This window comes from Triplophysa dalaica, chromosome 23 (assembly GCF_015846415.1).
Source record: "Triplophysa dalaica isolate WHDGS20190420 chromosome 23, ASM1584641v1, whole genome shotgun sequence".
In the NCBI taxonomy this organism is placed as follows: Eukaryota; Metazoa; Chordata; class Actinopteri; order Cypriniformes; family Nemacheilidae; genus Triplophysa; species Triplophysa dalaica.
This window is the reverse complement of record NC_079564.1, coordinates 3,947,659-3,972,735: the sequence shown is the minus strand read 5'-3', so window position 1 is coordinate 3,972,735 and position 25,077 is coordinate 3,947,659. Positions and strand designations below refer to the sequence as shown.

At 38.7% G+C, this 25,077-nt stretch overlaps 3 protein-coding genes across 5 annotated transcripts in view; 2 read left to right on the top strand and 1 right to left on the bottom strand.

Moving 5' to 3' along the window:
* arhgap29a (Rho GTPase activating protein 29a) overlaps window positions 1–14,049 on the bottom strand; it is a 37,025-nt gene extending 22,976 nt beyond the window's left edge. For 2 of the 3 annotated variants that reach the window (XM_056737822.1, XM_056737823.1), the window contains exons 1-2: window positions 13,899–14,049; window positions 12,501–12,872 (exon numbers count right to left, since the gene is read on the bottom strand). In XM_056737822.1, the coding sequence (XP_056593800.1) occupies window positions 12,501–12,783 (283 nt within the window). In that variant the 5' untranslated portion in view covers window positions 12,784–12,872; window positions 13,899–14,049. Of the gene's footprint in view, window positions 1–9,874; window positions 9,953–12,500; window positions 12,873–13,898 lie in introns of those variants that run through there. The other variant, XM_056737826.1, reaches the window with a different exon arrangement.
* An 855-nt stretch (window positions 14,050–14,904) lies between these two features.
* fbxo45 (F-box protein 45) lies at window positions 14,905–17,709 on the top strand. The gene is made up of 3 exons (XM_056737828.1): window positions 14,905–15,562; window positions 16,156–16,512; window positions 16,824–17,709. The coding sequence occupies exons 1-3, from the start codon at window positions 15,230–15,232 to the stop codon at window positions 17,007–17,009; spliced, it is 876 nt and encodes a 291-aa protein (XP_056593806.1). The 5' UTR covers window positions 14,905–15,229; the 3' UTR covers window positions 17,010–17,709.
* Window positions 17,710–18,212: 503 nt separating this feature from the next.
* Window positions 18,213–23,147, top strand: nrros (negative regulator of reactive oxygen species). Its single transcript, XM_056737827.1, has 3 exons — window positions 18,213–18,960; window positions 19,989–20,106; window positions 20,993–23,147. The coding sequence occupies exons 2-3, from the start codon at window positions 20,002–20,004 to the stop codon at window positions 22,946–22,948; spliced, it is 2,061 nt and encodes a 686-aa protein (XP_056593805.1). The 5' UTR covers window positions 18,213–18,960; window positions 19,989–20,001; the 3' UTR covers window positions 22,949–23,147.
* The last annotated feature ends 1,930 nt before the right edge of the window (window positions 23,148–25,077 follow it).

Sequence of the window (25,077 nt, the reverse complement as noted above, 5' to 3'; positions counted from 1 at the left end):
TACCTAATAAACAAGTTGTAAAGCGAGAATGGCAGCGAGCAATGAGACCAAAAAACCAAAGAGGAAACCAAAAAAGATTTTACACCATCATGTGAAGATGCAGAGTATAAGCAGGTGGGTCGATGGTGACTGTAAACCCAAGTCTAAATCTCTTAATTGGTGGGGGTCAAATTAAAAAGCCTCTTTTAAAGACATTACATTTTGAATGACAATAACACGCGCACAAAGCAAGGCCCCATCCCCACACAGCGCTCCCATTCACATGCACACACAGCCACGCATCCCGGGTGAGGGGGCCGGTTCAGTTCTGCTCAGTGTGTCTGAACGGAAAGAGAATAGAGGCCACAAGACCCAGAGCAATCAAACACTCTAAACGGCCTTCGGATTGTTTGGGCCGATGCTCGAAAACAACCAATTCGCTGAAACAGCAGGAATGACATGGTGTGTAGAAGCAGATGATTTTAACCCTGTTTGGGAATGTTACAATAAGGCAGAGTCTGTTCTCATCAGGGACCGTAAGGGGCCAAACTCGATCACTCAGCAACAGATTGATTTAGCGGGAAGAGACCCCTTGCTCGGCGATGACAGGAAACCTTGTTTAACCAAGAGTGAGCTTTCAACGTGACAAGTAAATTCATTCTGATTGGGGGAACCTTCCTTTTGTCTCCGGGGGCCATTTGCAAACAGCGGGGCCGTCTTCTTTGGAGTCCTGCACCATGAGGCATTTATGGAACAATAAATCTGTGGGCCTTTCAAAAGTGATGCGAGCGTGGGACTCTATAGGGGACAGAGGGGCTCAGGGGAAACGAGTAATGTAGAAAGAGCTGGTCTCCTGAATCTTGATACGCGTTCCCGTGTACCTCAGTTGAGACTGGGGGATGCACGGTTCTAAGAATAAAGCCATCCTGCAGGACCACTGGAGACATTGGGCTCAGAGAACCAATGGCACAATTTAACTCTGCTGGCGTCATGGAAACCCAGCATTCCAGTATGGCGACGCCTCTTCAAGTGTGGGAGTGGGGAAAAAGGGGCCACACATGTAAACACAGGAACACACATAATGTCTTCCAAATAAGTACAGCACCCAGGGCACCATTTTTAGACAATAATGCTCCTCAGAACAGCACAACCCATTACATAACACAATTAGCACTAATTTTACGCTTGCAAATTTGTTACAACTGGAACAACATGGTGAATGAAGAATGCATAGAATGAAAACAGAATGTTTTCAACAATGTTCCTCCCACAAAATTAGGCACCTCATAAAAAAGTCAGCATGGACAGTTCACGGCATACCTAATGTGGGATCAAGAGACAATTTTGTTGCACGACATGGCAAAATTAGTTTACTGTAATAAATAACACTTCAAAGATCATTAACGTTACCATTGCCAGTGCAGAACATCCTTATTTTATTTACTGGAAGTATGCAACATTTGGAACGAATCAAAACAATCCCAACTTTTTCCCAATGAACTTTTCATCATGGTAATGAAACCCTCCTTTGAAGGGGAAGAAAAAAGAAAGCTCCAACCATCAAACAGAACTCGATTTTAAAAAATCCCTCTTCCTACGACCCTAACCGACTCAATCATGCATTACTAATCACAAGAACAATGTATTAATAAAGCTTCTGAATATCTGAAAGATGGCCGGCAGGGCCTTCCAGACCACAGACGGTGTGAAATCACTAAACATGTCCCAATTCAGTCCCAATTGGGCTCACAGAGGCCCAATCAAATTATAAAAGGCTTACAGTCTTTCATGTAGTCCATGACAACATTTCAGAGTCTACGTGGGGCTCGACCACACTCCATAAAGGATTATACAGCAGTGAAAATCTTTTTTTTTTATTAGGACCCCAGAGGTGGAGGCACTTCCCCAAATCGTCGTCCCAACATGCACAACTACCACCTGCTTGAAAAGTCAACACAAAGGCTCCAAAACCCCTGGTAAGAATGGTAATTGGCTGTATCATCTGATCTGAGGTCACGGGCATTACAATCACCTCCGGATTTTAGGTGCTAGTAATTTGGTGATCGACATCTGTGGTTACAAGCTTTCTTTAGGTCTTTAAAACTTAAAGGCTGGCTAAAAGTTGGACTACTTAGCCTTCCACATGCCCTTTTGACCAGAGCTACGAAGCGGACAGTTTAAAGCTGTCCTCTGTGCTTACGACCCACTCCGGGTCATTTTCTATTAAGGTGGGTGGGCCAGGTCCTCCCTGTGACAGGGAATCTCCTGGGATCAGGATATTACATGGATCCACGGTAAAGGGGCCTTTGCGTTTAGCATCTCCCCCTGCATCGAAGTACCCTGCTGATTCACCTTTCATCCACTCTTTCCCATGATTGCAAACAAAGGGCCGACATTTAAAAGGGACTCACACAAACTCGCATACATGGACTTGCACTGGATGTTGAAAGAGGATTTGTTTTGGGTCTGCAGGTAGAAAATTGATAGCAAGAGAAAGGAAGTGTTCAACTTCAGACAAACTTTGAATATTGGCAAGTTACATGGAAATTCAAAATGGCTTTAAAAGACGGTTTTAAGTATTGAATTTGACACATGTAGTGTGTCCTTAACTGTTTTGTTGTTGTTCAAAATGAATAATAGCTATTGGGCAAGAATATAACATTGCTCCATCCATCAATTGACTTCAAGCATAACTTGTATAACTAGTAAAATTTTCCATTCCATGGCAGTAAATGATGCGTGAGATCTGACATTCTTCCCAATTCCTTCTGTATGATCAGCAAAACAAAGAAATGTATACAGGTTTGCAAAAATCTAAGGGTGAGTACCGAAATTTCATTTTGGGGTGAAGTATCACTTTAATTAATGTTGATAAGCTATACTGTTTATTGTTAATTCATGTTCGCTAAATTATTAACTGACGGTAACTTAAATAGTAATAAGAACACTATTTATGCAAGTATCTCAACAACATTTACATCGCAAACCTGTAGATAGCTAGATTTTCTTTGGTAGCCTTCAGTGACATTGCAGGGTAATAGTAATGTTCAAGTACCGTGAGCAATCAAGAAAAAACTCTGGCCTGATTGTCAAGAAGCCTAAAAACCCTTCACTTTGAGAACTCAATCCTACGAGACGACCCCCAAACAAATCTAAAATCACTCGAGACGATTATTCTCAGCTGATTGAAGGACAAACGACTTTAAAACCAAAGCAAAACTTATGCTGAAATCTTCACATCTTCAATAATTCAAAAACCTGCTCTTCAGCCAACACCATATTTATCTTCAGACCGGTCCCCCTGCATATAAATCAGGCATCTTGCATGGGGACAAGAACGTGCTTGTGTCTTTCATTTGACCACAGAGCTGTCAATCATCAAGAAGAGAAAAAAGACAGACACCACTCCCTCTTGTTCTTCACATTTATGAGAAGAACTGAACCCCAGAGATACAGCTATTCAAGGGGTCTAAAATTTATCCAACAGAGCAACAGTCTTCCTTTGAAGAGAGACAGCTCTGCGTCCACCGCACGGACAACCGTGACCAAAGATAATATATATTAACAAGATGTGCCACTGCCATTACAATAAATGGAGAGGAAAGCAACACTCAATATGGCCACTTTAGCAAAGAAAGTCCTGTGACAACCCATATCTGAGCATCCAGATCTAACATCAACTGTCTGCTTTTCATGCTGGAGTAGGTGAGAAAAATGATAATGGGTTGGATCTATTAGATGTCAAACAAACAAACTACAAAATACAAAAAAGTTCACAATGGTCTGAATTACAAGGACTTCCTGCCCATCATACCAATGATAAAAAGTAAATTAAATGGTTCCTCACATGGCACACATTCCTATCAAAAAGTCACACCAGCAAAAAAAGTGTTTCTTCTGTAAGTAAAAATGCATCTGATCACTTCTCAACAAACGCCATTGGCGCAATCGACCATGATGGTTACCAAGGATAAACCATGGATGGTGTTTCCCTTCTCAACAAGAAGCTGTTTCACTTTGATGGGCTTTCTGGGAGCTCAGGCGTCAGATACAAAACAGGGCCAATTAATCTTCAACCACTCTTGACTTGTACCAGGAACCCATGGCTCGACAATAGGATTTACCTTAAATCAAAAAGACGGGCCTATTTGATCATTCAGGGCTACGATAGGATATCACGTGTGGATTTGTAAGAGAAATTAGGTCAATACTTAATGTTATGGGTTGAAAAGACCTTTCCAGACAGTTTTAATCCAGAGTTGTGAGAAGCATTCTGTGTTTCCAATCTACAAAATAAATTTGCCGTCTTGGTTTCAAATCCCTAATCCGAAGCAGTGGGGTTGTTTTGTATGTAGGTTAATCTGTTGACCATATTTGCTACAGAGATAAAAGTCAAATCTACTGATGTGATGTCCCACAGGTGCGGTTTCATATTGCCATCAAGCAACGTTCTCATTTCAGTCTTTCAGACTGTTTAGTATTTTAGTGTCCAACAAGGTTACAGCTCACACCAAACCTCACCCGCTGTTCTAAATTGTCCTCATTCCAGCATTTTCTCACGTTTTCAGTGAAGATCTCTAGCCTGATCCAAACAAATGCTTGAAGGATCTGTCAGCGGTTACTTCTCTCTGGAATCTCAGCTTCAAGCTAACAACATACAGGCACATTAACTAAAACAAACATCTTCTTGGAGGCTGATATTTCATAGCATTTGTAATTTAGCATCTAGCTAATTCACCTCTTTTAGAAGAATCATCGCTCTGATAAAATTATGTTGCTTGGCCAAATGTTCTGATGCAATGTTTGACATACAAAATGCATGTCATTCCATACTTCAACCGATACCGTATAATGCATATTATATTGGACCTTGACTCATCTTACACCAAACAAGCCAATTAATGTCACAGTTTCAATGACAACCTGTCCTGTGACATATTTTCGACGCCTACCGTAACATTATCGTACAGAAACGCAAGTACAGAAGAGACAAGCAGAGAGAGAAACAACACAAATCTTGTTTAAGCATGGCTAACCATAAAACTCCACAAATCAACAAAGACCTCATGTCCACTGGTACAGTCAGCGCTGAAAACTCACAGACAGTTAAGTCTTATCTCTTATTCTCTGTGTCACCCTGCCCCACGCTCAGCTCGCCTACACAGCTTTAATCTCTTCTCCATGCCCACCTCCTAATGTGCTCCATGACTGATAAGATATGAAATCTTGAAGAAAAAAGAAAAACCTTAAGACGAATAATTTACCAAATATCGATTTTATAAATATAGCTCTTTAATGATTCAATTAATAATCGTTTCAGAATTAAAAGCAAAGTTAGTTTGAAAACAATACGTAACGTTTCTGGTTAACGGTGACAAAACATGTAGCATTTTTCCACCGTCGCACCAAACCGTGTTTAGCACGGTCTGAAACGGTTACAGTTATGTTTCCACATGAGCCTGGTTCGACACTGCATGATTACAAACTGTTCTTGGCTAAGAATGTTTGGAACGGTTATCTAACCGTGCTAACAGAATGCGTGCAGAGTAGTTATAGCTCAGTCTCTTGTGGTACCAAAGTAAAGCTTGATGCGTTTTCGTTTACATTCTAAAGATTATTAACGTACCAGCTGGCATGGAGTGGAACGATTAAGCAACCAAAAACGATTTGCCGCGAGGCGCTCATAGCGAAGCAGGTACGTAAAACATAGCTTTTTTTTTCTTGTACTTACCTTACACCAATTCACACTGGTAAAATTAGATTATGATTTGTAATGAGAATTGTCGAGTACGATTTAGTGAGAAATATCAGCTTGATGTAACCTGCACCATTATGGTTCACACAGAGATGGCGATAGAGAGGCAAAAGTTATGAATTGGAGAAATATTCATTCTTCTCATTGTAACATTCAGGGGCGGACTAGAAAGCAAATTCCGCCCTGGATTATTCGGCTCATATCGGCCCTCCGCCAATTCTGTTGACGGGGTGTTGTATGTAACTTGTGTCAACATGCATACGTGTCCGACTTGCTAATGCCTTCTGGTTGCGTGCATTCGCGTTTATAATACGTCCGCCAGACCGTCCCTGGTACTTCCTCGGTGGGATGGCCGTCCTAGACTTTGACCGGTCAGTCCGCCCCTGGTTACATTTATGTCTTTATTTGGCAGACACGTTTATTCAAAGCAATTTACAGAAGATTAAAGCTATACAGTACATTTAAGAATGTTTGTGATGATCACTTTGCACAGCGTATGCTCTACAACTTATGAAATTGAAAATTCTACAATTATCTTTTCATTTTACTACAGAAAAGGATCACATTAGAAATGCATTTTTTTCACAAAGAGAAAAAATCATTAGTGCTCCATCTGAATCAGTTAAAGAACAGAGACATTACACAATAATAAACAGAAGTTAAAAAGTTTCATTAGTTTTCTGAGTAAAAACAGGTTTTACTTCTAATGAAAAAAAGAAAGAGTAACTAAACCTTCACAGACAGTCGGAACTGAGCTAATTTAAAGCGCCATCTTCAAAGCGACCATAAAAGGAACTCTTTATTTACAAAAAACAACTGATGACAACACTGAGCATCTCATATCTAATGAGATCTGGAGTACAGCTGTACCACACATGCATTAAAATAACTGAAAAAGCCACCAAAACGAACTAAATATAGACTGGAATTTCACAACGGACGATTTCAAACGCAAATCTATGTAACAGCATATTGGTATTCTCAGAGGGCCTCGTGCACAACTATTTTCCCATAGAACATTAGTGGGACAAAATTATTCATTGCCAAATGTTCTAACAGACAATACACCATATAAGATTATAACTATAATCCTAAAAACTCCTGGATTGACATGAAGTATTACTCACTGTGATGGAAGTCTGACAAATGAGGATATTGTGAAACACACGTTCTTAGCACCTAATAAGTTAAATATTACCTCAAAGCAGCAGGGAAATACTGTGAAAAGGTTTGACAAACTAATTCTCACCTTCTACTGCTCAACCAACAATACAGTGATTCATCAAGAGTGAAAGATTTATGCCACAGAACACTGGATAATGCAGATGTGACTCAGATTAAACGGAAAACGCTCCCATGACTCATTTTTAGGAAACATAAAATCAGCTGTGCTAAAACTAATTTGCATTTCCTTCACACACATACAGCAGCAATGCTGAGAATTCTCAGAAACACTGCACGAATGGACGAACTATGTTTCCCAGAACTAATTGGACACATCAGAAACCTTCTCGGGATCATGCGGGTCGTCATTTCGTTGTTTGAACTAAGGTTGACGTTCACAGGGCAAACGGCGTGGGTCACCGGACCCCGAAATCGCCTCACAATGGGGGCCAGAAAATCACTTTTAGCCGATCAGAGGAAGCCCCCCATGCACGGCAGGTTGGAGCACAATGTGGTGCCGCTGGAGATGAAGGGGGTTCTAATCCCACTCATAGACTCTGGCCGCACCCCACGGCGAGGGCAGCCTGGACCCTCCACAAACTCCAAAGCTACAATATTAGAGTCCTTCTCATCTGATTGGAAATTAATTTAAACCCTATGGTATGTTAAATAACAATTAGAGAGCTTCCATCTTTGACAGTTCTGGAAATAAACACATGGTGATAATTCTGTTACGGTATAAGATATTTATTATTAGTCAAGAGAAAGACATTTGTCTGAAAATAAAGTGAATTCTAGTGTCTCATGCAAGTTGAATAAGATAATAAAAGCATGCACATGAGCTAATTAAAATGGTTAATTGATCAAATAAAAACACCAAACACCCAAAATTTTATTATTTAAAACAATATTTTTTTCGTGTTTTTTTTTTATTTATATTAATATATTTTATGTATTATATGTATTATTTGTATTATACATATATATGTAATTTATTTCTTCTCTCCATTATTGTTAAACGCATTAAATGTTTTGATAGCACATGACATTTGACATACTATGGAGAAAATGTAAATGGTGCTTGCCCAAGCAAAACGGCCATGATTCAAGAGCATGTGCCCATCCGCAAGTGTAATCCTAGGGGTTAAAGTTTGCTCAAACCCCATAACCGTTACTACAAACAATAGTAAAAGTGATACTTGCCATTCTAGTATGCACTACCAATTATGTAATTCCGCCAATGCAAAGCACATAAACATCCTATTCTCACAGATTCTGTAACCATAGAATGTAATGAATATAAATGATCATTTTTTATAGTCATATTATGACTAACATGTCCAGTCATAATGGACTACTGTACCAGGACAGTAGAAATGACAATGGCTTACTCTCTGTCTTTTTGTCCAAAGTGTCCAACATCCAGCAACTGTTGATCCAAGGCACTAAAGCAACAAGTGAGCGTTTGTTCTGGAGGAATGCAGGGTATGTGGGGGGGATGGGAGAGGAGAGAACTGCTTTTCCCACCCCTATCAAAATGATGAGCAGAGACTGTGGTAATGGCAGAGCCAGAAGGGGTCAATATTGATTTAACAGTTAAAAATACACCCAGGTCGGTCTGCTCAAGGCTGCTCAACGCCACCGACAAACAGGAAAATGAAAAAAGAATCCAAGTGTATTGGGATAATGATATACCATGGGCATCCAAAGCAGGTGTTATCTGTGCGAGTGTGAATGTGACTTTTTATTCAGCAAGAAAACGCAATGCATTCAAAGATGTCATGTGCGGGACAGGACCACCCAGACAATTACAAATATGAGGAAAATGTTACAAATGACGACGTGATTATTTACCCATCCTCTACTCGTAGAGAAAAAAACAGTTTACTGTCCCACAGGACTTGCTAATAAACAAATCTCCGCTCCGAGAAGCCCAGAGTTCACACAGACTTTAGGGCGACCAAAGCAGTTAGCGGACCGATAAACACAAACGCTGCTGTGAACTTCAGTTTGAACTTCAATTTCTCGATACGCCTGACATTTGTGTATGATTTCAACAAAGGTGGTGTGTGCTTTGAACCGGTGAGTGGTTAGCGTGAATGCAGCGTCTCAAAAACATCATAGAGAGAGCGGTGAATCTTGCACACTTTTTTCCCTCAATGAATAGGGCCAGTATTCATTACCGGCCGTTTTGTTTTTCATTTTCGAAATAGCTGACACATGCCAACCATCCTGCTGCTTCAACAGGTCGCCCATGAGACGAACACCTGACCAGCTCGACAAATCAACAACTTGAAGACATAGCGGGGACTGAACGGCTGAAACTACATCGTAAATCTGAAGATCTTTTTTATTTGCCTTTAAGAAAAAAAAGACGTTGTAGAACTTGGGATAAATAATTTAAAGATAAGTTATACGAACTGATCAGTTATCAAATGCAAAATCATTTTGAACAGATTTCCGTTTTCATTGAAGTACACAAGATGCTTGCATGTGAGGTCATAAAACCCAAATATAATTACTTTATTAAATTAATTTAAAAATATTAGCTTAAATATTTAATTTCACATTTATTTTTGTAACTTTACTCTTAATTAGTAATAAAAGGATAATATAAAGGAATGCGCAAAGTAGAAGCCAAGGGATTTGATTCCCAGCGTACAAAAACTTTTGCCTAAACTTTTTTCCCTTTGGCTAAATCAATATACAATATATAAATAAATGAGAATACATTCTCACACTTTTGGACCACATTGTTATTCAAGATTATGTTGAACCTAACAATAGAAGCTCTGTAAAGTCACCTGTCATCCCAGCATGATGAACACAGAACTTGTTTTAAAAGCCAAAGTAAAAACATCATAAAGTAACAAAAAAAACATCCAAAAGTAAACATGTACAGTCAAGTTGTCTTTGTTATTTAACAAGGTAAAGAATCTGTAACTATCTACCCCCCAAACTGAAATACAAACTGACCTTAGAGTTCAGAGCCCAAATTGTCAGTTACATCCCAAGCCGACGGAGACCCCAAAATAATCCAATCCAATTACCAACATGTCCATCATGTGCGGCCCCTGGACGAGGTCACAACCTTTAAAGATATTCAAAAATCCCTCTCATTGTGAAGACATCTTTATGGCAGCCGTCTGAACTTCACAACTGTGAACCGAGTAAAAAACTAAAAGAAGGCTCTTTTTGTGTATTTAAATCTATAAAACTGTATCGTTTACACTGGATCATGAAATACAATGGTCCACCTCAACATCTCAAGTGGTCTGTCTATGCTGTCTAATAATTGCCATTTAAGGTGACATGCTTGACTTCAGATTTTTTTTTTTTAAACACTAAATTCCTACTATAGCAGACCACTTTTCCCTAAGGACAAGTCTCAAGGTCCCTGCTATTCTTGCATGGGAAAATCAACTTATGGCCAGAAGCTTCAGCTTGCTCGAATAACAAATCGTGAAAGAGACAAGACACAAATAAAGTCACTATCGCATCGATGCATGTGAATGAACCAGCTGTTTTTAACAAAGCAAAATAACTCAATAAAACAGCGCCTGAGGTTTCCCTTCCTCTCGTCCTGAAAGCAAAGGGTTGCTCACTTCAGCGACTTACTACCGAGACAACACAGCCATAAACCAAATGGGTTTAAATACTTTGAATCACGACAGGGCCGCCGATTCCTAACAATCTCTTTTGTGCTTGGGTTCAGCAACGCCCAGTTTACTACTAACAATTTAAACTTTGAAGATGTGCGCTGATCCAAAACACTAATCGCCGTTACATACTGTTAATTTCCTACACAATCTAAAATAAACAGCGTACGTGAGCCGCTTGCCAATGGAAACTGAAGAGTTTTTCTTAATTTAAATGTTTTTCAAAGGCACAAATATAATGAGATTGCAAATCATGATCTGATTTGCAAATGATGGTAAATTTATTTATTTTTATCCGATGCTTGGTCATAAATGAAAATAGGGCTGGGCAATGCAAAGAATATTTACAGTGTAATAAATATGATTAAGTTAGTGACATTAAATGCATCAACATTGTGAATGTTCTTTTCATTAAGCTATTTGTTTTATTATTTTTATTTTGTTTTTTTATCTATCAATATTTTATATTGGTAAATAAAAAATATATAATGACACATAATAAATAAAAAAATCTATATAAATATGTGTTTGCCATATATATACTGTACATATATTTTCATTGAATATAATTTTAATGTCAAAAATCTGAAAAACAGGGATATTTAAATGACAACTTTTTTAATATGTGAGAACAATTTTATCTGCCCTTGCATTCTCTTAAATCCAGCTTCCTCGAGACCAATTAGACATCTTTTCAAAAATTGCCCTTTCCTGCATTTAGCTAAATTTCAACAGATTCCAAAAAAGCAATTCGCTGTGACTCACATGTTCGAGTTATTCTGTATTTCCTCACAACTCCTGCTAATACATCCCACCAAGGCAGAGACACAAAGAGATCTTTTCAAAAATATTTAACCTTTCCTCTCCAAAAGTGCAACAGTTTTGGCATCCTTCTTTTCAGATCTTTAATAAGGTCACTCTGCGGAAACATTCCACGCCAAAGACTGCCCGCCACACTTTCAAAATCACGGCAACAATGTAAGACTGACACAAAGTTTGGAAGTGTTCTAAGACAATGCAACACCCCGTCAGCTCTGGTATTCTTACTGTTCACCATCCGTAGCTGCATGCAGAGAAGAGCTGGAGGCCAAAACCAGCGGTCACACACTGTAGGCTCTCAGAGTTACTCTACTACCCGGTTGGGGTCAAGGACCCTCCATCACCCCAGCTAACAAAAGGAGATTCCTACAGGCCCTGGACAACACGCCACAGACACAATAGGAGGCTGGAAACACCCCACATAACAAACGCACCCCCTGTCCTTATTAAGGAACACTGAAGCAAAAGCAAAGATTAGTGTGCTGGATCCCATCCAAACGGCACAGCCTTAAAAATGCGCAAATCGAGCATGCAAGAGCAATCATCCTGTTAATCTGGATTCACTCTTCTGTTATAAAAACATTTTTCGCTGTTATAAATACGTTTCGCTTAGGATTACAGAGTGCTGAGGACAGGCTGTTTAACTGCAGTGGAGTTTATCTTTTTTAAAAACAGTCCCACGATCAAGGATTTCACATTTAGATTTCTGGATCAGATGGTTTCGTATCGCTTTGCACAGGCGGCTGTATCAAGTGGCACTGGATAACGGATGAACACGAGGGTCGATAGTAAACTTTTTCCTATCTCAGCTAGAATAAAGACATAAGTATGACATAAGCCATAAACACGGACACTGATTGCTCTGTTAGCAAACATTGGCTCAGCCAGTGAGTGAGCGATTCCATACGGTGACACTTGTGGCACAGAAAATACTTTATCCTCAAAAATGCATGTGAAAAATGAAGACTAGCAACAAACTTTGTTTTTATATTTTTGGAGTTGCTGAACGAACATTGTTATGCCAAATAAAACTTTCCCCTGTTGTATTCCAAACTGATAAGACATGGAGAGGTTAATGACCATGCAACCAAGGACAAACGTTGCACTCCAATAGCAACTCTTACCTTTGGCGTTGAAAGCTTCCTTCAGGTGAAGCAGCACATCTGCAAACCTCCGCACGTCATTGACCAGCTGCATTATGTAGTCAGGATCGGCACCTGCTGTCTCCACGCAGTCCGAGCCGGAGCTGATGGAGCTCAACGATCCGCTCTTCGCCGTTCGCCCCAAACCCCATGAGCTTGAACCAGCAGATAGGGGGAAAAATTGGGAGTTGGGCAGGCGTGCGATTCCCAGCGGGCGTTTGTTCAATCCTCCACTGCTCTGCTGCAGCATCCCGGCACCGAACATCTCAAATGCATTTAGTTTGAAAGGACCCTGTGCACCGTTCCCTGGAGATTCTCAAATTCCCAGTGCTCCCTCACCACGGACAGCAGGGCCTGTGTGCATAATGGTGTAAAGGTATATTTAAACCTCAAATGTTTAAAGACAAGGACACATTTACCCGATTATGCCTGAACCTCTTCTATTCACTGGAATGTATTCACATACACAGGGGAGAAATCTAAGCTGTGCTTTAATAGTAACGTCTTACAAGCTAAATTCATTCATTCTTCAGTGAGTCAAAAAATGTATTTACGAAATAAAGAATTAAGGAAAATTATAAAGGTCTAACATCAGGTACACTAGCAGCTACATGATACTGGTAAATCTTATTAGGAAAATATGTTCAACAGAACAAGAAATGTTGTCATCGCTATAATACATTCAAACTGTACTGTACTTCAAACTATAAAAGAGTTAAATAGTTTAAATAATGACAACGATAAAACAACGTTGCAGCATTTTACTCCTGTAAAAAAACATTTATAATAGTCATTTTAATTGTTCAATGGGGATTTGTATTGTCATGGTTTTAATGGAAACTATAATGGTCTCTGTGGGTTATGTGTTCTATCGGTGGAATCTTATCTACTGCATAGGATCCAACAGGACATCATTAAATCCTACTGGAATAAAACATAAGGCAAAAATAATTTTGTAATGGTTTTAATGGTGTTTGTAAAGAAAGCCATTAAAATTTGTATTGCTTTCTCAGCAGTTAATGCGTGCACTGCGTGGTGTTATGTAGATTTCTACTAAATGCATTAATGCATTTAATACAAAATGTGTTATATTTTAACAATAAAATCCTAAAGAATAAAGTAAAGAAGTAACATTCACGTCAAATGCGTAAAAATACCAACAAGACCTGCAGCATGTTAGAAGAAAACGTTTATAAAACTAACTAAGTAAACTCAACTCGTTCATTGCTGACATCGCACACTGAGACAAGTTGTAAAAACATAAAGCATATTAAAACAGCGTCCTATAGCGGTTAACATTAGCCTTGATTTAGTTATTTACTTAAGTCTCGTTATTCAGTCACGAAATAACAAAAAAACATAAATTACATCCACACTTACCAAGGGGGCATATCGTGATCATTGCACAAAAATTGATGTACGTTAGAAACCAAAACATAGAGTAAATAAAACACCGTTAAATCCCCGTCCGTCTACCGTAACAGTCCCGTAAACCAAAGTGCTGCATTCCAGTTGCGTCTTACGTTCCGCTTGCCATAACCCCGCCCTCTCACGTCTGATTGGTTCTTTTAAGTGATTGGGCGGGGCATTAGTCTCCACCCAGTAGAAACAGGTGCCTGCGTGTTCCTCTGATGCACGCCGCGTGGATATCGTCACGAAAACTTTTGAAAAGTTGGAAAACCCTCTAAAAGCCGCCTAACGTTTCATCAAAAATGAGATTATGATGTTAGGTAGGCCAATGCTTTCCACACATATATCTGTCCGTTGCTAAAATAATTTATGTTAAAAAAAAACGAAATACCCCAAGTTTGAAATATCTGGTATTGCTGAAAGTAAATGTAGGAGCCTAATAAAAAAATGTTAAATTAAACAAAACGTCAAGTAACAGATTTAGAGGTTTTTGCATATGAACTCCTTGGATTCCTTCTGGCTCCGTAAATCAGGTGATCTGATAGATAAATGCATTATGTATTAAGACAAAATTATGTTACTAGTGCAACATAACACTATATGTTCAATTATAATTATTTAAATAATTCACACCAGACCACTTGGGAAGTAGCACAGCTGTTTACGTTATTTTAAGAAACAGATCCAAGGCTTTTTACATAAACCATAAATATAGAGAAAGAGAGAGAATTGACATACTTTATTATTGTTTTGTCTTTGTTTTATATATAATCCATTGTCAATATTGTTTAGTAAGTACACACAACCATGCCAATAAAGTCCTTTGAAAAAGAAATTGAGAGAAAATATTTGATCTATGGTGCCCTCTAGTGGCTTTCCTTGTAACAGCTCGCGTCCTCCGCCTTGCATACGTAATCACGTCAAATGCGAGGTCCTTAAAGAGGCGTAAACAATAAAAAGCGAAACAGTAGCCTATTTACCTTTTCCAACGTATTATCGGCAATGCGTGCATAATTATGACTTATAAATAAAATAATCCAAATATAAGATGGTTTAAAACTTGAAAATGTTCATTAAATAGCTAAAACCGTATTTGTTTAATACATTCCGGACAGGATCTTTACAACAGTCACATAGCTCAGATTTGAGCCATTTGGCTGCAACTGCAATAACACGGCGAAATGCGTCAGCCGAACACGCTTTACCGGATCTCGGTGGGTTTCTAACCCGTTTCGATCTCCATGTTGTTGAATCCGGCTTTGCGTTTTTAATAACGTTTGGTTTCAGCGGAGGAGTTTGACATGTCTGGCGCGGCCGGTGGAGGGGCGCAGTCTGCAGGGCTGGGCGCTGCCGCCGCCGCGAGCTCCTGCTCCTCATCATCGGGATCCGGTTCTGTCGCATTACTTTGCGGGGGATCGGGCATCGCGGGCCGGTTACCCAGCCGGGTACTCGAGCATATATTCTCCTATCTGGAACTGCCGGATCTGATGCAGTGCTCGCTGGTGTGCTGGCATTGGTATAACTGCCTGTCGGATGAAAACAGTGAGGTGTGGCGGAGTCTGTGCTCCCGGGTGCTCAATGATGAAGCGATGCGCACTGATATCCTCTGCAACATTTCTACTTATAGAAGCAAAGTAAGACTAAAGTCATGATATTAATGTGATGCTAGAAGTAGAGCGTAAACTATAACAACGAGCGGACGCGACGCGACACGACACACGGCTTGTTCTAATGTGACCATCCAGTTTGGACAAAATGTTAAATTATAATGGTATTGTGGTTAAAATAGTGTTTTATTATGTGCTTTGTAGATATTGAATATTGAATTATTTTAGGTTTTTATTATTTAGTTATATGCATTAATATTTAATTGAACATAATCGAATATAGGTAGACTAGATGGCGACTGATGATGGTTGGTAATGAATGACGTCATTTGTAAATATTGGACAAATGTAGTCACTCAAATAGGTTGTCTGCAGTGGAAGCTACTTCTAATGAAAGATCTTTTATATGGTTTTGTTATTTATGTATCATGAATTCACTTTTATGTTTATGTTACGTATTTGAGCATATTGAGGTCAGTAGGCTAGGCGACAATCTAATCGTTCTGCATTAGGTCACATTTTAGAAATATTTTAGAAACATGTCTGTAGTGTGTGTATAAATCCAAAAATAAATCTTTGGGGAGTTATTAAATCCAGATTATTCTTTTGTCTGTCCTCAGCTTAAGTCCTTTCAGCACGCCCTGAGTACTCATGACTGCTCCAGGAATGTATACATCAAGAAAAACGGGTTCACCTTGCATCGTAACCCTATTGCCCAAAGCACTGATGGTGCCCGTGGAAAGATCGGCTTTTCAGAGGGCCGGCATGCCTGGGAGATATGGTGGGAAGGACCTCTTGGCACGGTGGCGGTGATCGGCATCGCGACCAAGAGGGCTCCTTTGCAGTGCCAGGGTTATGTGGCACTTCTAGGCAGCGACGACCAGAGCTGGGGGTGGAATTTAGTAGACAATAATCTGCTTCATAATGGAGAGGTCAATGGTAACTTCCCCCAATGCAACAACGCACCAAAGTACCAGGTAACATAGCTTGAGTTGTATGACTTTAGAAATGAGCTATTCTCACGTAGTTCACCAGAAAATAAAATTCTTTCATCACTTATTCACCCACATGCTGTTCAAAACCTGTATGTGACTTTATTTATTCTGTGCAACACAAAAGCAGATATTTGGGGAAATGTCTCGGTGGTTTTGTGTCTTTACATTGGAAGTCAGTGGGACCAATGTTGTTTGGTTACTAGAAATTAAAATAAGGATAACTGAATCTAAATTTGAACTTGTAAGACACTCAAAGATGGTGGTCATTTATGTGTCATATTTCTCTTCTACAGATCGGCGAGAGAATACGTGTGATCTTAGACATGGATGATAAGACACTAGCTTTCGAGCGAGGTTTCGAGTTCCTCGGCGTGGCGTTCCGAGGGTTGCCCAAAGCCTGCCTCTTTCCTGCTGTCTCAGCCGTTTATGGAAACACTGAAGTGACAATGGTGTATCTAGGAAGACCCCTGGATGGATAAAGTGGATCCTAGTGCCACTGTTAGAACCAGAGGGGAGCGCTGCTTGGTACAGATATGACTCTTGGCTTTTCACATCTGGACTAAGAAATGAGTCGTCCTGGGAGAAATCAGTAGTTGTTGGGCGGGGCTTGCTGTAGGTGAGGATCTACAACATACATCTGCGGCACTCAGTTAAACGTCTATTTACATTTAGTCCTTTTGATGACCGGGGACGTTTTTTTAACCTGATTTTAATCTCATTTAAGAACTGCACAGTGGGCAGCTGTTCTATTTTATGAAATAGGTTGAAACGCCAAATTAGAGCTGAAAAGTGGCAACGTTTTATATTACGTGATATTTTACACATGCGTGGGTCATGAACCTACTGTGAAGAGGACTGCGTTATCTAAAGACCAGGAGGGGTCAGACTTCCACAACAATACAAACTTACATGTAGGTAAAGACACGAAGCGCACATGCCAAAACGCTGTACCAATATCTTACTGTTTTTTTTCCTCAGAGCAGTTATCTGCATGCAGTATAAGCGTCTCTTCCTCTAGTTTTTATTTTTTAATGACGAGCAAAGATAATATGTTGTTCTATTTGTTACTGTACATCTTACCTGTGATGTAGAAGTGTATAGTATTTATTTATTAAGGTCTATCTTTGCTATATCTGAGGTTATGGAGACTACAAATAAACTCTAAATTGTGCCAGTCTGTGAATGTATCTCAGCGTGTTCTATTGCTTTCATGAATGCGTCTATGGATTCTTTTTACTAAGTGCAATAAGTCTCTTGATCATGTTTTGAATAAAACGTTGCTGTATTAGTCTCAACCACAAGGGGGTGTACCTCTACAAGAACCATTGACATATTCATCTTTTGCTACAGGATTGTTTATTCCGTTAAATATTTCAAGGTTTAATTTAAAATGTATCTATTCAGTATTCACATTCTTTGCAAAATGTCTCTAAAATGTGTTTTTTTTCTATAGCTTCTTAAAGTTTTTGTAGAGGATTGCCAAGATCTTCTTTTCACATTGCTTTTAAACATTACTTTTTAAATCCTTTTTACTCTGTCATTTGAAGGACTTTTGTGAAGCATCTCATGCCCAAAGGAACAAAACAAACAATAATTCTCTTCGACATGAATAACGTTGGAGTTAACTGAGATTTTAGTTTAAAATCTCTGTGTTTGAGACCAGGCCTGCTGCTTTACTCTGGCAGTCACAATTTTAGCATAAATGTCATGTGCAACTTTTCGTTTTTTTTTATAAACGGTATTATAAGTTGTGAAACAGTCATGCGCCTCGGGTTGTGAAATGAATATGACAAGCGTGAACGCTTTCACAGCTTCACATCCTATCTAAGAAAAGCTTTATAGAGCAGAAACGATGGACCAGCATCTTTCTGGCAGGAAGGGTGTGAGCTCTCGGTGGTTTCCTCTTCAGTAGTATCTGATGAGTGAAACCAACAGTGGGTGCTTAGGGCGTGTTCTCATGGTAGGGTTTGTGGTCTATTGAACATGGCTGAAATACAGTTACAAAGTTTATGCATTCGTTTTGCTGACGTGGTTTTCATCTCGCGACCCGCGATGATATATTGATATTGAATAGTTAATCGGGTTTTCCTCACGGAGCGCTCTTGCATTGCGCACATCTTGCGCACGCACCCTGATCTGCTGAAAACGAAAAACTTTTTTTTGGAATGGGATGTGGTCAGTTTTTTTTATCGTCAAATATAACGTGCATAATTCTGACCTTGCAGTGGGTGTGTGAAAAATATGGCTTCATGTGACTGCGTTTCCGTTGCATGCTTGCTTCCGCAATTTCTAAAGACTAGTGCAGAGATGCAGATGTGAGGCACTTTGCTTCTCCGAAGAGACCAAGCCAGAAGAACCTTCCCACAAACCGATGTTGTGATCTAATGTGAACTTCACAGAGGAGCGGAGGGCGCGATCCTGGCTGCTGGGGTAAGAGCGCGCAGGTTATACCCACATGTTTGGATGTGTGCATTATCTAAAACAGAAGACTAAATGTGAATGATAGATTTGTGTGAAACCTTAATGCGTTGATGTCGAGCGCACAACTTGGGGGTTGACATTTATTTTTTAACAGCACAAATCTTTAACCACATGCAGGTTTTGTGAAATATTTTTTAAATGCTACTGGCGCAGTGTCCACTGATTCTGACTTAAATGGCTATTTAAACACTCAAGCAATCCTTAAAATGTCAAAGGTCACAATGCGTTAGATGATCAAATGAAATATAAAACCAAGTGGCATCTGCAAACAAATATTACCATATTCAAGACATTTTAAAGTTTCAACTGGTTTCATACAAAAAGGTATGTAGTATTCATAGCAGAGAAACAATGTGTATCATTAGCTAAATGGATGTACTTCACTAATTCTTACATCTAGAAAGTGAAGAAAGAACTCTCGGTTCTCAAATGTGTTGCTTTGTCATTTAAAACAGACATTTTTATAGTTCGCAAAAAAATGCTATTTTACTTTAAAATAAATGAACCCTGTTTTACTTGTTTAACACAATGTCATTTAAACAGGCCTACATTTTTAAACGCGACATTCCTCTGGCATTTAGGGTCGCTGTGTATATTTATCTATGATGATGGTGATAAACGCTTTACGTCAATCTGATTTAGGACCTCAAACTGCTCAGTCTTAAATCAAAAGGATCATCTTTGGCTTTTTCTTGTCAGTTTAGCCACAAGTTGACGATGCTCGTGCCACACGTAGACCGCTTATTTAGGTGTCAAAGTTCGTTCTTTGTTTAAATTGTGGAAAGTTATTGCTCATAGTTTTTTTTATATTTGTCATGACACCTTTTATCATTCTCAAGAATCTACAAAAAAATTAAACGGTATACACTTATTGTTAGTAGTAGTAATAATAATTTGTCTATTATATGCGCATTGACCAAACATTATACATTCTTGGGGACACATCGCTCTAATGCTCTAATCCACTTTCATTGCAGCGATCATGTTAAGATGGTCTTTGGTCGTCCGTCCATTCTGCTCTGTCACGCTGAGGTATCCATACTGGTGGTCCTGCTTTTAGCTTCTGGACATCCACAGGCCTTTTCCTGCAGACTCGTATGTAATCAGTTACAAATCTTGTTTTATTTTAAACTAAAATAGGGGACAACTATATATCGGAATATTTACTCACTTTAATGAAAACTAACATTTGTAATTTACTATAAAACTGTGATGAAATTTTAAAATAAACTGGTGAAAGTGAACAATATTTTTTTGACCCTTCATAGTCTGTTCGACTCTCCTCATTTAGGTTTCATTTCAGTATTAACTTTGTCTCATATAAACTTATGTATTAATGTGTGATTAGACAAAAAGGAAAATAAAATTTGACATAATTGCTTAATTATAAGTAATAATTCTGATATTTTGGCAAATCATAGGAAAATATTGAGCAGCTTTTTCTACCTTACATTTTAAAATTTTGTGCTAAGGTTGATTTATAATAAACATCTTTTCCTTAACTTATAGGTTCACTTTTTTACCAAACATTTTTATCATGAATATTAAATTGAGCACGTGTTGTACTGTATATGTAAGTGTTTTAATCTACTTTTTGTCCGCTACACAGTTTCCTTTTGAAAATGAATCCTGGTTTCACTACACGTAAAACAAAACAATGATTGTTATCCATGTTAACCACTAATTTACCATGGTTTTGTTACAGTAACGACAGTTTAACATTGGTATTTGGAGTAAAAATTTGGTTTTGCAAATGATAATCAATCTGGGGAAAACAACACGGTTACTACACTTTTGCTAAAATCCACAGTGAATTTTTGTAAGAGCATGGTTGCAAGTTAAAATAAAAATTAGCCAACTGAACTCTAGTGAAAATTATCTGTCATCACGCTACCAACAAAATCTCTATTTCCATAATGTGTAGTAAGAATACGCTCTTCTTGTCTTAAACATACTCTTTTCTCTCTTTCTGTCTATGTAGATTCAAAGCACAGCTTTGTGCAACAACTGCCAGCTCTCCACAGTACCAAACAATTTACCACAGCAAACCGAGAAGATCTTTTTAGACAGGAACCTTCTAAAAATCTTACAGGATGGTTGCCTGTCGAGATATCCTACTCTTCGAACCTTCAGCTGCGCAAACAATCATCTCAGAACAGTTGAGGAGAGCGTATTCTCAGAATCGCCTCTTATAGAAAACCTCAACTTTGCAGACAATGAGCTTCAATATGAACACAAGCAGGTGGCCCACTCTTTAAGCTCTCTGACCCAACTAAAGACTCTTGATCTTTCCGGTAATGGCCTCACGGAAGACATGGTGTCCGTGCTCATACAGAATCTGTCCTCTCTTGAGACACTTTACTTGTCGAGGAACGCCATGTTGAGATTGGACGAGTCAACGTTTAAAGACCTTCACCAGCTTAAAGAGCTGAACGCAGAGAGGAACTTGTTGTTTGAGATCGACGGTGCTTTCGATCACATGAGAAAATTGCAGAGGTTGAACTTGGCATTCAACTGCTTGCCATGTTTGGTCAATTTTGAGATGACTCAGTTGCGGGTCTTAAACGCAAGCCACAATTCCATTGAATGGTTCATAACCAATCAGAATATAAATGAGATGTTTCAACTGGAGACTCTGGATTTGTCCGATAACCGTTTGCTATTCTTTCCGTTCCTCCCGTTACGAAACAACATCCAGAATTTGATTTTGTCCAGTAATTTAATAGACTTTTACCAAGGCTTTTCAAACGACTCATCTTTAAATTGGACCACCAGTGTTGAATACTACAATTTAGGAAAGAATGTGGGGAACGTAACGGCGGATCTCTGGAGCGAAAGCCTCCATGGAGATCTCTCCCACGTGAAGCTCCTGGACTTGAGCGAGAACAAGGTGAAATACTTTCCTGAGGGATTTATTCAACAGATGCCACGTTTGTACTGGCTGAAGCTGAGAAGCAACTGCTTGCAGTCATTCAGTCTGACACCTGAAGATCTACCAGTCACTGTATATGAACTGGACGTTAGCAAAAATAGGCTAACCGAGCTCAGAACAAGCCAACACTCCATCAGCGAGTTAAACAACCTCACACATCTGAATCTGAGTGCCAATGACCTACAAAACCTTCCACCCAGGATATTTTCCAGTCTACCAAGTCTGACGACAGTTGACCTCAGTCATAACCCTGTGGGCGTATGTAATTCTGAAGAATCAGTTTACACAAGCTCTTCAGAATGTGTTGCGTGGTCCAACATGGTTTCATTGAAACACCTCTACCTTTCAGACTGTAGCATTGAAAATATCCCATCTTCAGCATTTAAAGGTTCCGCCCTCACACACCTTGAACTCTCCAATAATCCTTATCTGCAGATAAAACGGGAATCTTTGGCAAGTCTCAGTAGCACTTTGCAGCATTTGGGACTTGGCAACACAGGTCTCAGAGACTTTGACTTCTCTCCATACAGCTATTTGAAGTCTTTAAACATCTCGAAAAACTCAATATCAGAGCTTCCTGCATCTCTGATGTCATTAAACCTAAATCTTCTGGACCTGAGGGATAACATGTTGACTACTATTACGGCAGATAACGCTGCCAAGTTGGCTCAGAGACTGCAAGCCGTTTATATGAACGGAAATGCCTTTAATTGCTGCCATTTGGACTGGTTTAACACGTTCAGGGAGTATAAAGACATCAGTGTTGTTGATCTCTCCGAAATCACATGTTTGGATTTAAACCACAGGTGGCATAAAGTTGTGCTCTTTGATGCAATCCAGTGTGGTAACTTTAACTATGAGGAATCAATCGTGTGGTACATTCTCCTGTGCGGATCAGTCAGCCTTTCTATTGTGGGCATCTCTATTATTTACCTGCTTACTTTCAAGCCTAAAATGTTGCCTCATGTTATTAAGAAGAGGTGCTGGAGGCCCACTTCTTATTGAGAAACATGGAGTTGTAAAGCTAATGTAGTGTGACTGCTAAAATGTGATACTTACAAACTACTGGAACAGGAATGGGACACTGTATTGACCTCAGAATTAGGCCACATTGGTCTGTGAATGTGTATATAATGTTAGGGTTATAATGAATGTATATCATTTTATGCTCATTAAAGTTTATGCTCATTTTTTTGCAAATTTTCATGGGTCTCTTTATTTTTAGTCTTAAGTCTTAAAGACAAGATCAAACTTTCAATCATTTGATTTTTTTGTTTGACAAGTGGTATTATACAAAAGCAACCTACAGTGCATTTGAGGTATACATTTTATCAGTTTGTTATCTGTTATTTTTGTTCGAAACCATATACTTGTCAGTGGTTGGTTGAAATTTTATTTGAGGCAAAAACACTTTTAGACAACAAGCTCGGAAATTCGACTATATTTAAAATACAAAAACCATACATAACATTTCCCTTTAATAGGGCCTTTTAATAAAACATCTGCTGATATGAAGCAGATTCTCTATGCTTAAATATTTGCATTGCAAAGCAGCTTAAGAGGGATTTTTTTTTTACAATGAAGATATGAAGATATAAGAAAAAAGTAAAGAGGAGGATAGAAATCAAATATCACATATATAGAAAACATGAAATCTAAATTTTTTCATGAAATGTTCTAACTGAAAATGTCTGGATTGTAATTCAGACTGTAACATTCATAGCGCCTTTAAGCAAGTATCAATACCAAAAAGCTATTTAAGGTAGTTCACCCAAAAAAATTAAAACATGAATTCAGCGTTGTTCAGAACCTTCTTTCTTCTGTGGAACTCAAATACGATATTTTTTTATATTTTTGTGGTTTTGTATCCATACAATGGAAGTCAATGGGAGCCAATACTATTTAGGTAATATGGTAATTTGGTTTCAAACATTCTTCCAAATGTCTAATTTTGTGTTCTGCAGAAGAAAAAGTAATTTGAGATATATACTGAAGATAATTTATACGGTGAACTATGCCATTTTGGTTGTTTATTTAGGTTTCTGCATAGCAATACTGTGATTGAAGTATAGCTAAAAATACATTTAAGGATACAATTACAAAAAATATACAATATGAGATATAAAACAAAAATATAAGATCAGATAAAAACATTTGTTTGCACATATACGTCTGTCCATAATTATGCAAAAAATACATCCATTCACTCACACACATAAACATAAAAACTCTTCAAAACATTCAAGTACAACTACAAACAGGATCCTAAGCATCAACATTCATTAAACAGTCTAATACCAAAACGAATTGTAGAACTTGCATAACGTTTTGTCCATGCTTTGAATAACCTCAAATTCCTTTGCTTCCTAAGAAGCCGACCAGTTTGTTCACCCCTGTTTGGTGGAAGAAGATCATCAAAATGGATGATTATTCTGGGCTGTCTCTTTTACTTGATGGTGGCTTGCTCTCTTCAACCTTGTAAATCAGGTAGAAGTATTGTTGTGTTGGTAAATCTCTCAATGATTTGTTTTGCTCGTGTATATTTCATGTGTAACCTTAATGTAATAACAGGGTTGTAGCTAATTTCGCCAATTTTGAAAGGTTCTCAATCTTATATCATTTCTTTTTAGTTTTGTGTTCTTAGAAATGTAATATAATCAACATCATGTGCATATTGTGCACATAATAACTTACAAATAACAATCCCCCCCCCTTCTGACAATATGTTCACAACATATAGCGGTAGATCTTGGTTAATCTGGCATTTCAAATTTACTTTGATTTGTTGGTGTCAAGCAGTGAATAGTGGTCTTACATTTGCGTGACTGCATTTTTGCAGGTTCGCAAAAGTTGTGCATTACGAGCAGACGCTAAAAGTTACAAAGGAAACACGAAATTTCCTGTTTTGCTAAGACCTGTAGAAACTGCCCAGCTGTTGTTCTCATAGGGGGTGGTGTGGTTTTGCTCCATGCTTAGGTCTCGGAAGCAGTTGAAGCAGGACGTAAGGGATCTCATTGCACAAACTGTGCATACTCATTTACGTACATTTTTTCTGAGAAGATCGAAAGAGAGATAAGCTTCTAATGCAACTGAGGTTAACATTCCTGACCAACGGTGCTACGTAGCTTGTGCAA

What these genes read in the sequence shown, in the direction of transcription:
- fbxo45 (XM_056737828.1), top strand. Translation starts at nt 15,230, where the DNA reads ATGTCTGGCGCGGCCGGTGGAGGGGCGCAGTCTGCAGGGCTGGGCGCT. An exon ending in TTTCTACTTATAGAAGCAAA is followed by an intron (nt 15,563 to 16,155) that starts GTAAGACTAAAG and finishes GTCTGTCCTCAG; the next exon opens with CTTAAGTCCTTTCAGCACGC. An exon ending in ACAACGCACCAAAGTACCAG is followed by an intron (nt 16,513 to 16,823) that starts GTAACATAGCTT and finishes TCTCTTCTACAG; the next exon opens with ATCGGCGAGAGAATACGTGT.
- nrros (XM_056737827.1), top strand. Translation starts at nt 20,002, where the DNA reads ATGGTCTTTGGTCGTCCGTCCATTCTGCTCTGTCACGCTGAGGTATCC. An exon ending in AGGCCTTTTCCTGCAGACTC is followed by an intron (nt 20,107 to 20,992) that starts GTATGTAATCAG and finishes CTGTCTATGTAG; the next exon opens with ATTCAAAGCACAGCTTTGTG.